This window comes from Gambusia affinis, linkage group LG13 (assembly GCF_019740435.1).
Source record: "Gambusia affinis linkage group LG13, SWU_Gaff_1.0, whole genome shotgun sequence".
In the NCBI taxonomy this organism is placed as follows: domain Eukaryota; kingdom Metazoa; phylum Chordata; class Actinopteri; order Cyprinodontiformes; family Poeciliidae; genus Gambusia; species Gambusia affinis.
The window spans coordinates 26,129,986-26,142,060 of NC_057880.1; the positions used below are offsets into that span (position 1 = coordinate 26,129,986).

At 41.8% G+C, this 12,075-nt stretch overlaps 1 protein-coding gene across 2 annotated transcripts in view; it reads right to left on the reverse strand.

Moving 5' to 3' along the window:
* Nucleotides 1-12,075, reverse strand: part of smoc2 (SPARC related modular calcium binding 2) — a 28,962-nt gene that overhangs the window by 10,645 nt on the left and 6,242 nt on the right. The window contains exons 2-7 of one of the 2 annotated variants that reach the window (XM_044137161.1): nt 10,001-10,163; nt 7,344-7,441; nt 7,121-7,220; nt 5,640-5,681; nt 5,327-5,368; nt 653-694 (exon numbers count right to left, since the gene is read on the reverse strand). In XM_044137161.1, coding sequence (XP_043993096.1) covers nt 653-694; nt 5,327-5,368; nt 5,640-5,681; nt 7,121-7,220; nt 7,344-7,441; nt 10,001-10,163 — 487 coding nt within the window. Of the gene's footprint in view, nt 1-652; nt 728-5,326; nt 5,369-5,639; nt 5,682-7,120; nt 7,221-7,343; nt 7,442-10,000; nt 10,164-12,075 lie in introns of both variants that reach the window. The other variant, XM_044137159.1, reaches the window with a different exon arrangement.

Here is a 12,075-nt window from a genome sequence, read left to right on the forward strand (position 1 = left end):
ATGCGTTTCTTTTGGTGCAGTAAGTCAGCGCCACTCAGCCCTGGATCAGATCCTAGGATTCCTGGTCAAATTCAAAATGTTGACTTGAATGTAAATATTCCAAATCCAGTGAATGGCACAGGTCAGCAGAAAAGATTTATCTGTTTTAAAAAACTCTTGCTCTCTTCACAAGCAGTACATTAATCCTTAGCTGCACGTTAAATTTTTGTAACTTGCTTCATTTGGGAGCCCAATGAGTGTGTGAAACGTGGAAGTTGAGATTAGATTTGGTTTGTGTTATAGTCTGTGTTTATTTTAAGATTAAACTTTGTAAAAATAAACTTTGTGAGATTCATAGAAAGAGGCTCTGCTGCAGAGACATGTGACTGAAGGTTGGTCCTTTCCATTCATCCTGAAGATTATCCTCCATAGAGAAACATATTTAGAATTAATCCCTTAAGTTATTTTACACTCCCATAAAGAAATATCATGTTTACAGACTTTAGTTTGCAGAAAACATGTTTCCTGAAAGTGCAGTCTAATCTTTGTGCCTAAGGTTTCCATGGACTCTCTTTTTGCCATCTTTTCTCTTGCTTCTGTTGTCATTCTGAACTCCTCTTCCCTCATCATCCCCACAACAACTGTAAGACTTTATTGATGAAGAGGAGCTTACCTTCTTCCTCTGGAGGAGATGGTGGCTCCACCGGGATAGGTTCTGCGTTTAGAATGGAGAATATTTGCATAGAGACTACAATTACAAATATTAGCAAGGTCAGAAAACACATTACAATGTGATTTTGCACGTTGCCCAGACAGGAAAGATGAAGGGGGAAGGAGTGACGAGAACAGAATGGAAACACGTTGGATGTGTGAAAGAGTTGACCTGTAATGCTAAAAAGGGTGAAGCAGAGATCCGTTAAAGATGAGGAGAACTGGAACCAGTCATTCCTGCTTTTTTTTTTCATCTTTTTGTGTGGATAAAAAAGCTGTAGAGAGGTGGGAAAATTTATAGGTGAAAACTGCAGCTGGCAAGTGTGAGGTGAACCAGTTACCAGAGGGAAATCTGAGAGTGTGTGTTTGGTTTTTGTTTGTTTGTTCTGTGGTGGGAGAGAGGCAGGGAGGGAGGATCGGGCTGAAGACCATGACAGTCGGTGTGGTTAACCTCAGGCTGGGTCACTCTCTGCTACACTGAGGTGTTTCACAAACTGCTTCACTAAAATGTGGCTCCACAACCAGGAGCTTAATGGGGATAAAAACTTTCTTCAACAATTAATTTCAACTGAAAATCAAGAATTTACTTTAAAGGCAAGGTTGTTCTGCCAGCCATTCATCTTCTCGTGCCTGTTCACTGTGTTGAAATACAATCAGTTAGTGTGACTGAGTCAGACAGGCTATTATCCCACTCAATTTCAAAGGCATATTTATGAGTTGGATTTACAGTAAACCACTAATAACGGATCTTTACTTTGTGGCCTTTTACATGACTGTAACACCTCTCTTAGCATCTGCCAGGAAACCCACATGCTATTTGTGGTCATAAGGCATTAGTTTTACTGCCGCTTGTCAGTCGTCAGCGGCATATGACTCCAGAATGTGAAAAAAAGATTCAAGTCAAGCAACTAAATTGTGCTTAAAGCAAGGCGCTTGGTTTTTAAAGCCTCATATTCTGATGTAAAAACTGCTGCTTTGCAGAAATATTACAGCACCTTGGAGTTTGTCACATGGTGCTAAATGAAAACCACTGACTTTTATCTATTTCATTAAAAGCAATTAGGCAATAAATCAACAAAGAGTAGAGCATAATTAGGCAGTAATGAGAAAAAGATCAACTTTATTCAGAATATGTAACAAATAAAACTCTGCAGTTTGATTCAGTCCATTTGAGTCAATAGTTTGCAGAACCACCTGTAGTCACAGTTACAACTGCATGTCTTTTGGCATGACCAGCTTAGCTAATTAAGACTGAAATCTATGCCAGTTCTTTTCAAAATAGCTCAAGATGTGAACAAGAATTCTCAACTGTCTCCAAGATTCTCAGATTTAGGATTCTGACATTATTTTAATTATTTTTCTCTGATCTATCGCCTTGTTTACACATTATTGTTGTGATTCAGCTGCAGGATACTCCAGCGCATGGCGTCTCTTTTTGAAAGCAGGTTTTAGAGTAGAACCTTTTGGAAACACTCCCTGCAGAGGTCTGAAGTACTCAGCGCCATCTAGAGGTCTGGCATGACAACTACAGCAGATTCAAGGTTTCTATAAACATGGAACTTTTCCCTGATCATCTGAAAATACTGAACGTTTCTAGGCAGCGGTCTTATAAATGAAGCCTAAACCTTTGCATTGTAGCTCTGACTGTAAGGTTATTGTCTTATTACTGGGTTAGCCGCCCACTGACCTGCTGCTCTACGCGGGACTCCAGCTTTAGGTAGGTTTGCAGTTTTGCCATCCTGTTTCCATGCTGAAATGTTGGCTGGAACAGAGCTCTGAAAAGGCTCTTTTCCATCAGCATCATGGCTCTGCTTGGTTCAAACTCTAGTCGGTGTGGTTTTCAAAAGTTGTGTGGACCCATAACCAAGAAGTAGTGCAATGTGATCTATACATGACAAAGTCATAACAATGGAGGACATGGAAACCATGTTAGCTGAACTTTCTGTCCGTTGTCCTTACAAATGATCAGTTGGATTACTGTAAGGGAGTCAGTGACAGACATTCTTCTGTTGTAGCGTTTTCAGCTGACTCAGCACAGAACCCAGTGAAGTACCGTAGATGAAAAGGTTCTGGTTGCACGCGGCCATTAACGCCGAGTGGAGGCATGTCAAGTGAAAAAGAGCCAATAGACATCGAAGGCTTGAGGAAGATGTGTGGCCTTTGAAGAAAAGCTGGATTTAAACTGAAATTAAATGACTTACAGATGGACTCTACTTACTAATTAAGTGGCTCTATTTACTTCTGAGGGGAATTTGATTTTATAGTGTTTTATTTATGGGTATCAGAGTTAAAGTGGGCTGAAAATAACTGCATCCCAGATTTAAAAAAATCAGTAAAAAAAATTTAAACCACCATTCTTTCCACTTTTATGCACCGGTTTGTGTTGGTCTATCAGCACAACAAAATATTACTCTAACTGGGTGAGTTCTGAAAGCAACTGGTTACCCTGGGTTTAATTTTGGGTTTTCAGACTAAAGGTGGAGTGAATAGAAATGGTAATAAAAAGGTTGTAAACCTTTCCACCTCACAATGCTGGGCTACGTTGAGTTCTTACACGTACAGTCACATACAGATCCGGTAAAATACTCTGAAGTTTGCGGTCGTAATGTGACAGAATGTGGAAAACATCAAGGGCGATGAATCATTTTGCAAGTCACTGGGTGTTGTGAAGCGCTTTGGGTTCTGATGGGGTTCTTTTAAATCAAAATATTGATGTAATCACAGCTATTTTCGGTGCTGGCACACCACAAACCTACAGTTTATTCTTCTTTTCACCACGCTGTTTATCCAACCAGTTCAGACTGAACCACAGCCTGTCCCTGTCCCTCCCTCAACCTCCTTTCCACACTCCTCCTCACTTGATTTATGTGTAACGACCTGGCTAAGATGGACACTGTAACAGAGGGAGAGCACACAGTCACGTTGCCATGAATAACACAAATGATTGCCCGTACACGTTATCACATCAGGAATCTATCCAACCAAACCCAAATCAAGCTCTTTGGGAAAACTTCAAATCCCGTCAGCTAAACAAGTTGAGCAGATTTAACAATTTCTGGTGCTGAAACAAAGGAAATCATAGTGGTTGTTTATCTGGAAAAAGACAGAGGTTTAATGAGAGACAGAGTGGAATTAGGCTGGAGTTTAATCTGTGAATGTTTTCTTGTGTCTCTTGAGGCTCCGGCTAAAAAAGAACCAAGTTGAAGAGTAAAAAATGTTAAACAAGAGGCTCATGAGGTAATGCTTGTTGATTTTATTGCCTGGTGAAGATAGCAGGTTAAGCTGCTTTTGGTCCGTTACAGTAAACCACAAAGTTTCTCCTAGAAACTAATTCAAACCAAGAAAATAACAGATTTAATACAAATCTTCTCCATGTGATTTCTGTGGGATATATCAGCGAATAAAACAACATTAAATTGTCATGCTAAGGATTTTCAAATACAGAAGGATAATAAATCTAGATTTTGACAAACTGTACAGCTCAGAGCATAAAACCTAAAAATCTTTACGTAATAAATTATGAAGAAATCCTAAAAGTACAACTCAAAATGTGTGGGTTATTTGTTTTAGCTATGAACTTTGTTCATTTTAGAACATGTTTGTATGGTCTTGTCTTGCTAGATGCTGAAGGAAATATTCCACCTTATCCAAATGGACAATTAAGTATCTAATTCGATCTTATCTTCTAACCGCATATGGATGATGACGTCTGGTTAGGACCCATGCAGCATCACTGCTATTGTTCAACACAGAAAATGCATTGTTTCCTGTAAAACAAAGGCTTTTGTAATGGGAATATGTATGAATGTTTATTGTGTGAGCAGAAAAGTATGAAATTACAACTTTTTTTCCCCAAAGGCTTTTGGAAAGAACAACCAAAAACGAAGTGAGGAGACTACATGGCTTATTCTACAGCTACGAGAATGAATCTAATGTTTGTCCTGGGTGTTTATGCACAACAATCAGCTATGATAATGACTACTTTTTTTCTCAGAGTAAAACAAACATGTATTTCAAGAGTTTGACTGATACAAACTCTACAACTGTGTAGCATTAGCTTGCACAGTAGCTGGTCTTATGACGTTTGGGTGATGTAATATTGAACAACCGCTGAGTACAAATACTGGTGAGAATCAGAGAAGAACTTACAAGGTCGACCTTAATGTTGCTGCTAGAGTTTTTGTCTTTTGAATTATAGTTTTTGTCACACTGGACTTTTAAAACACCGGGTATAGTCCTGGTGTGTTAGATCTCAGGGTAGATGTTTTTCAGGCATCCCTCCTTGTCTGCTTCTCCTAAACTGATAAATTTGAATATAAATAATTGCCTTATAATAACCCAATCAAGATGGAGGCTTTACTAATCCCTACATTTTTTCTTGGGTAGTCATTGTGTTATGCTCTGATGTCCATGTTCAGTCAACCTTTTGCCTCTATTTTTATTACACATTTCCTGACTTGGCACATGAATTTAATTTAGGTATTATGAGCTGCAAGGTTGGATGAAATTGAATAGTAAAAGTTGCAAAAATCTAATATGTATGACAATAAGAGCTGCCTGCTGTCAAATAGTCACACCAATAGTTTATATAAAGGGAAGAAGTTCTAAACAGTGTTGGTTGGTTCATTTTTCTCACCTGGTTTTGGATCTATGGAGGTCCCTCTGTCTTGTTTTGAACCTAAAAAAACAATGGAGTTAAAATTACAAAAAAAAATTTAGCTGCTTTTATTTTAAAAAGTGGATTCTGAGGATTTTAAGACATTAGATTTTCATTTGTTAAACTGATCCAACTGTCTGCAGTCCTGCTTCCTTTCTATCGGCTGTTCAGCTTCTACTGCCAAAAGTTGTTAATGTTAACTTCACAGTCAAATATAAAATTATGCTGTCACTACAACAGATGTCACCAACAGCATTTCTGCTGAGTCAGTGTGTTTCTGTAATGTTCTCACCTGGTCTCGGTTCTACAGGAGCTGCTCGGTCCTGTTTGGAACCTAAAAACCAACAGATGTATTCAGAACAGAGGTAGACTGTCTTGGTGCACCTCTCCAACATTACCACTGGGCCCCATCTGGACCCTTTTGTAGCTGATGGAAACCACTATACCTAATGTAGATTTGGAAGTTGCTTTGCACCAGCTGCTGCTGGGTTGAGACACTCTGATTAGTGAGACACCGACAGCCTCCCAGGCGGTCACAGGGATGTGCAGACAGGACATGTGGCATTATTTAGGGGGTTGTGTGGCAGGGATTGTCCTCCAAAAATTCTGACATTCCTTACAGTACAAACTTTGTTGCTTAACTCTGCATCATGGATTTTCTACGCAGCTTGTTTAGACCGCAGCCTGGAGAGTTGAGCAATTTTCCTGCCTGGGTTGAGCCTACAACTAGATCCCTATGTCCTCTCTTTAGAAACTTAAAATGCAATGTTGTACTGTTAGGGATTATATTATATATCATCAACCCATAAAATGAAGAATAGAATCATGACAACCAAGGAACATGGCCAGCAGGTCAGAGAGAAAGTTGTGGAGAAGTTTAAAGCAGAGTTCGAAAACAAAATGGCTTCAGAGTGCAATTCATCATCTGAACATGGAGAGAGGATTTAGCAACTTGGCAACACACAGAGGTCCAGCTACCCAGACAGGGTGAGCAACAAGAGTAATCATTACAAAAGCAGCCAAGAGGCCCAAGGTAGCAAAGGAAGAGAAGCAGAGATCCACAACTCAGACTGGAGAATCTGTTGCCATGACAACTACAAGTCAAGCACTAAAATATCACAATAAAAATATCCCACAGCTCTCTTCCCACTGAGCCACAGTCACTCCCAGAGTAAAGGGAAATCCAGGAGAAAACCCTGTTAGAGGCTACAGCAAAACACTTCCATGTGTTAGAATGGTCTAGTCAAAGTCCAGACACTGAATCCAGTAAATATAAGGATATAAAATTTATGTCTTGTGTAGTTCAGTTGGTAAAACTTCAGCCAGGTGCAGAGGCTGAAGTCCTTGACGCTGGCCATTTGCTACATGTCCCCCCCTCTTCTGTCCACCTTATTTTCTATCCAATTACTTTTAAATGAATGACACTGGTGCTTCAAAACACATTATATCTCACAGTCTGTTAAAAAAACACATTGAAGTTTGTGGTCATAGAGTGACAATGAAGAAAAGATTCAAGATGTTTAAAAACATTTTGACTGGACTCAAAGCCAGTCTTCAGTCACCATGTCCTGCAACTTTTAGGTGTGTTTCTAGGAGTCTCTGGTCCAACGCGCCTGAATCAGGTTCCTCAGTACACGGTCCAGGTCTCCAGAGTCCTGCTGATGCCTTGTTGTTTGACTCAGATACATCTAAAAGTTGCAGGACATTGGTCCTCCAGGTCTGGATTTGAGAATGATAAAATTCCTTAAAGTATCAAACTCAGAGTTCACCCACCTTGGCATCGAGGTTTTTTATTGACGACAGAAGACCCACTGATTGGTCGCCCGTTGGGGGTGACACACCAGCAGTATCCGGTGTAGCTGTGGCACTGAACCTATAAAAGTAGGCTTTCAAGTGTTACTTTCTGGCAAAGTCCAAACAGCGAATGGCTTCTCTGGGTAAATGTTTTGGCTTTAATTAGGAATTTAAGTTTAATTTATGCAATGTTGCTCATTACCTCGCTGTAAGTGCCGTCCGGGTTGCACACGGGAACAAAGGCTTGTTTCTTGGCTTGTTGCTCTGTGTATTTCTTTTCTGCAACACATCTGGATGTTTCTGAGGAGAACACAAATCACAACAGTCTCTAAACATCAGAGACGCCCATAATTCAGCCCACAACGTAGCTTTTTTTTTTTTAAATACTCCACAACTATGAAACCAACATACTTAAAGACTCAGAGGGAGATGCTGAATCTTGGAGATCATGAAAGAAAAACAGAAACAACGTCGGGGGAGGGAGGAGAGACAGGAGGGGGAAGTGGTCAAAGACATTTCGGAAGCTGCAGATGTTTGTGCGGCTGGGAGCCGAAGCAGGAACACGAGTCTTATTGGGAATGAGTCCGGAAAACCTGGTGGTAAAGCCATTACCAGGGGAAGCAGCTCTTTTTGATCCAGCCAAATATTCCAGTCACTTTAAAAAAGGGCTGATGCAAGAGGAAAACCAAACCCGTCCTTTAACGTCTGCATAACTATCGCCTTAAAGTTCAACCATCTGGATTACAACGCTTCTCAGCAGAAAATGCGGGTCGGGAACTTTTCACCTGTGCACACCTTGAGTTTTCACATGTTGCAGGGTTTCACATGTTCCGAGGCTCTTCCCATCGTTCCTCAGGTGACTCAGCTTACCTGGCCAGCAGCACCAGCTGTGCAAACACTCAGGAAAATGTGGAGCAGCGATGAGTTTGATGGTAACTTGTTGTGACACATCAGCAGCCTGCCAAGCAGTGCCTCTCTGGCTGACAGCTTCAAATCTCATTAAAGCAATGACTCACAGTAAGTTAGAAAATATTCACCACTCGGGTCAGCAGGGTGAAAGTTGCTGGCACACATTTGAGCGTCCACTGGACACTTGCTGGGGCTGTTGTGTCTGGAGGGTGGCCACGTGTTTCAGGCGACACCGATGGGAGATGCAGGATGTTCCGGATGGAGGGAGCGCAGTGAGCTCAGGAGCTCTAAAGTTAGCTGCAGTGGAAAATCTAAAAAGCCATAGTCCTCTGAGGCAAAAATGTCTGGAAAAACTGACGAGACACTAGAATCGTCTGAGCGCGGTGATAGGAAACAAATGTGGTGCCACTCTCACCATCCTTGAACACAATACCATCCCTGTGCTTTCAAAGCAGAACGGCCCTCTGGTTTATTTCTGCAGCGGCCTTTCAGTCCAGAGGCAGGGGGAGAGATGAGGGAGGTAATGCTACTGATGCATACATAACCAATTTCATGGACTCTTGTCTTTTCAGCTTCCTAGTTGGAAGCTCCTATTTTGCGTAGCCTCACTGTCAGCTACGTCCAGATGTCTGCTCAGAAAGACTGCCATGGAAACCCACCATGGGCACAAAATTGTTGAGCGGTTTTCCTTCATAGGAGACATTTTTAAAGCAAAACTTTTCACTTGCATTCTCTGCATTAGTGTTCTAGCATGATAAGAAAGGGGCATTGTCTCCAGTCTGTCGAGCGATGAACTGGTCTATGAAGCTGGTGAGACGGGGGAGGTTGGAGGGCAAAGCGTTGGGTGAACGGCTTCTTCCTTCCAACGAGTCTATGAGTTGCTTGACCCTCTCTGGCTTTTCATCCCTCACTAATAAATGTGTTAAATTCTCAAGTTTCTCATATTTTTTCACAGAACAAAATGTTACCTGGTTTTAAATTGTTGTTTTACTAAAGATCTTGTGTTTGTTCACATTTATATTCAGCTTTCCTGAGTCTATGCTTTCTAGAAGCCCCTTCAGTCTTCTGGTGAAGTGATAATGGATGCCACCGTCTGAGGATCGATACTAAACTTTATTCAGCAGTGAAGCGTATTGTCACAAGATAATAGCTAACAAAAAGACAGCACAGCTAACAGCAACGACCTTTTGTGGAGCATTGACTGCAGCTTCAGTAGAGAGGTCTGTTTGGATGTCAGAGCTAAGAGTGGTGGGATTGTGATGTGATGCTTCACTGACTTCTTTTATGAGTTCATAATTATAATTTTCAGCCATTTCTAACTTCCTGATTTAGTGCTTCTGGCTTCTGGTGTAGAATTATGACACACCGTTTGATTAAATACAACATGACCGTTCAGACTGCAGACGCTCTAAAAACAATCAGATATGGATCCGAATTAGCTCCACATATAGAAGTGGGATAGATCAGATTTTTGGGGGGTGAAAGTGGAAGTGGGTCTTTCAGACGGCAGTGAAAATACATATGGGCAAAAAAATCTGATTTGGGTTGCATTTGACCCGAATGCAGCCTCAGTGTTGATTTATCCTGGTAAATAAACTAAAGATTGTGGTTGTTACACGACAAAATGCTGAAATGCATCTGAAGCACAGAGCTTAACATCCCTTTGATGAGACCAGTGAGTCTTGGCAGAGCACTACGGAGCTGAAATCATTCAAACCAGAAAACAAGTTTCAAATAAATCAAATTGTTTTATGTTTATTGTATTAGCAAACAAAACTTAAAACCTTGGATCCATTCATGCTGAACCCCTTCCCCTCTTCCCACTCCTTTATTTTTCTGAGTGCTTCTCCATCTCAAAGATTTAATTATACTGAAGTGGTTTCTAATGCAAACCTTCCCGACCCCCACAGCGCCCCCCAGGCAGCGGTGAAGCGTGACTCGTGACCTGACCTTTGCACGGCCCTCGGCTGACCTCCAGCTGGGGGTCGCGGCACTTGGCTCGGAGGAACTCGCAGCGAGATGTGAAGGTCCGGCCGTCAGAGGCACACAGGGGCTTCCGAGGCGCTCCGGTGCATTCCATGTTGCACTCCTTATCCTGATCCACCCGCAGAAACTGCAAAAGTAACAAAGGAGGGGACCATCAGGGAAACATTGGACAAGCTGGCTGTTTCTGAGAGGCAGTAATCTCTGAATCATTACAGTTTGCAACAAAAACTGAGATTTTTTATGGGATTCAGGTAGGAGATGATATCCTGTTCAAATATTATCACACTTGCAAATAACTTTTCAGCAATGAATAGGAACTCCCAGTGGAATTTTTACTTCTACTGGCAGATTATTTCACTAAGAAGATATTTTTCCCATCTGAAAGTGGATCTTTTCATCAGTATTAAGGAATTATTGACTTAAAACAGTCTTCTATTTCTTGTTGTTTTAAAATATTTGCACTAGAAAATAGAGAAAATAGTAAGATTTTGTGCTTGTGTAGTGTACAATATATGAATTTCACATTTTGTACTTATTCAGTTAACTCAAGTAAGCCATTGATAATATTCAAATTTATTGTGATGCACCTGCAGCTGCTTTAGGACAGAAGTCCTTGGAGGACGTCGTGCAAACTGTCCATCAGTCTTGTGAGAGGAAAACAAAGCATAGTATTTGCTTCTTAAGACACAAAGAAGCAGAAACAAATCAGTGCAAAGTAAAGTCAGCAAAAGTGGCTGAGGTTTATTTTTCTTCGTGGTCCTGCAGAAGACTTGACAGACGCATCCGCTTGTCTTTGTCTGTACAAACACCTGCACAGGTATTCACCTGGCCTCACTGCTAAAGACGTCCTGCTCAGTCATGAAAAGAGAAACAAGGACAGAACGCGTCGGATCACCTGAGTCAATGCCACCATTGTGTCTGCAGCAGCAGCCTGAAACCCCCAGAGATAGTGTGTGTGTGTGTGTGTGTGTGTGTGTGTGTGTGTGTGTGTGTGTGTGTGTGTGTGTGTGTGTGTGTGTGTGCGTGTGTGTGCGTGTGTGTGTGTGTGTGTGGGAGGGGGGCAACAAGCTGTGACTGCTACAATAAATAAAAGACTGAATACAGAATGCATCGCACTTTGGGAGGCATAATGAACTGGGTAAGGTGGAAAAATCCAAACTCTACGCCCGTTCCAACACAGGTGCAGTCACATTCAGAGATAAAGACGGGAACTTTCTGTTTCCTCCTGTTGAGACACTTCTCCTCTTTTGTGCTGAGAAATGCTCAAAGTCTCCCTCCGTCACTTCCCAAAAGCTTTCCCTGTCTTTTCCGTCACCGATCCGAGGCGTGAACCAGACAGAAACTGGAAATCAGAATCAGGGAAGACATTGTTCCAGGAAGAGGGCGGTCGGGATCATCAGCAATAAAAAGAAAATTTGTAGCATCTGACATTTTACAAATGAAGGGAGAGATGAGAATTGGTGGTAGCGCCCCTCATGAAGACAGGTATGGCTGCAGGGCTGCATGCACCTGGGAGAGGGCAGGTAGGGGGTGGATTCGCCCTGGGCCTCAGTGGGAGTGGTGGGGGGTGGGGGTCCCACAGCCCACTCTGTCAGCCCGGCTCATAAATCTTTGTGTGGGGAGATCAGAGTGGAAAGGCCCGTTCAGACACATCGGAGGAGAAGCCACGAGGGATTTGTGCTGAGACACATAAAAAAGACACATTTTATGAGGCGATGCATATCAGCTTTAAATATGTTTTACAAAGACAAAACATCACAGAGCGCTCTGATATCACAGGTGTGCACCGATGTCTCTTTTAGACCCTGAACCTAAAGGAAGCAGCAATTTGGTGTTTCTGGCTTGTAGAATCTATGATGAATGATGAGAGTTAAACTATGAAGCTAACGGCTTCCCACAAAGAATATGAAGCATGAAAAATCACAGGTCAGATTGACGGAAAAAGTCAGCTGCTGATTCTAGTGAGGTCCAACTGGGATTTTGGACGATCCGTCTCCCAGCATCCAAACACATCTTATCATTTGAAGAACTACGGCTGT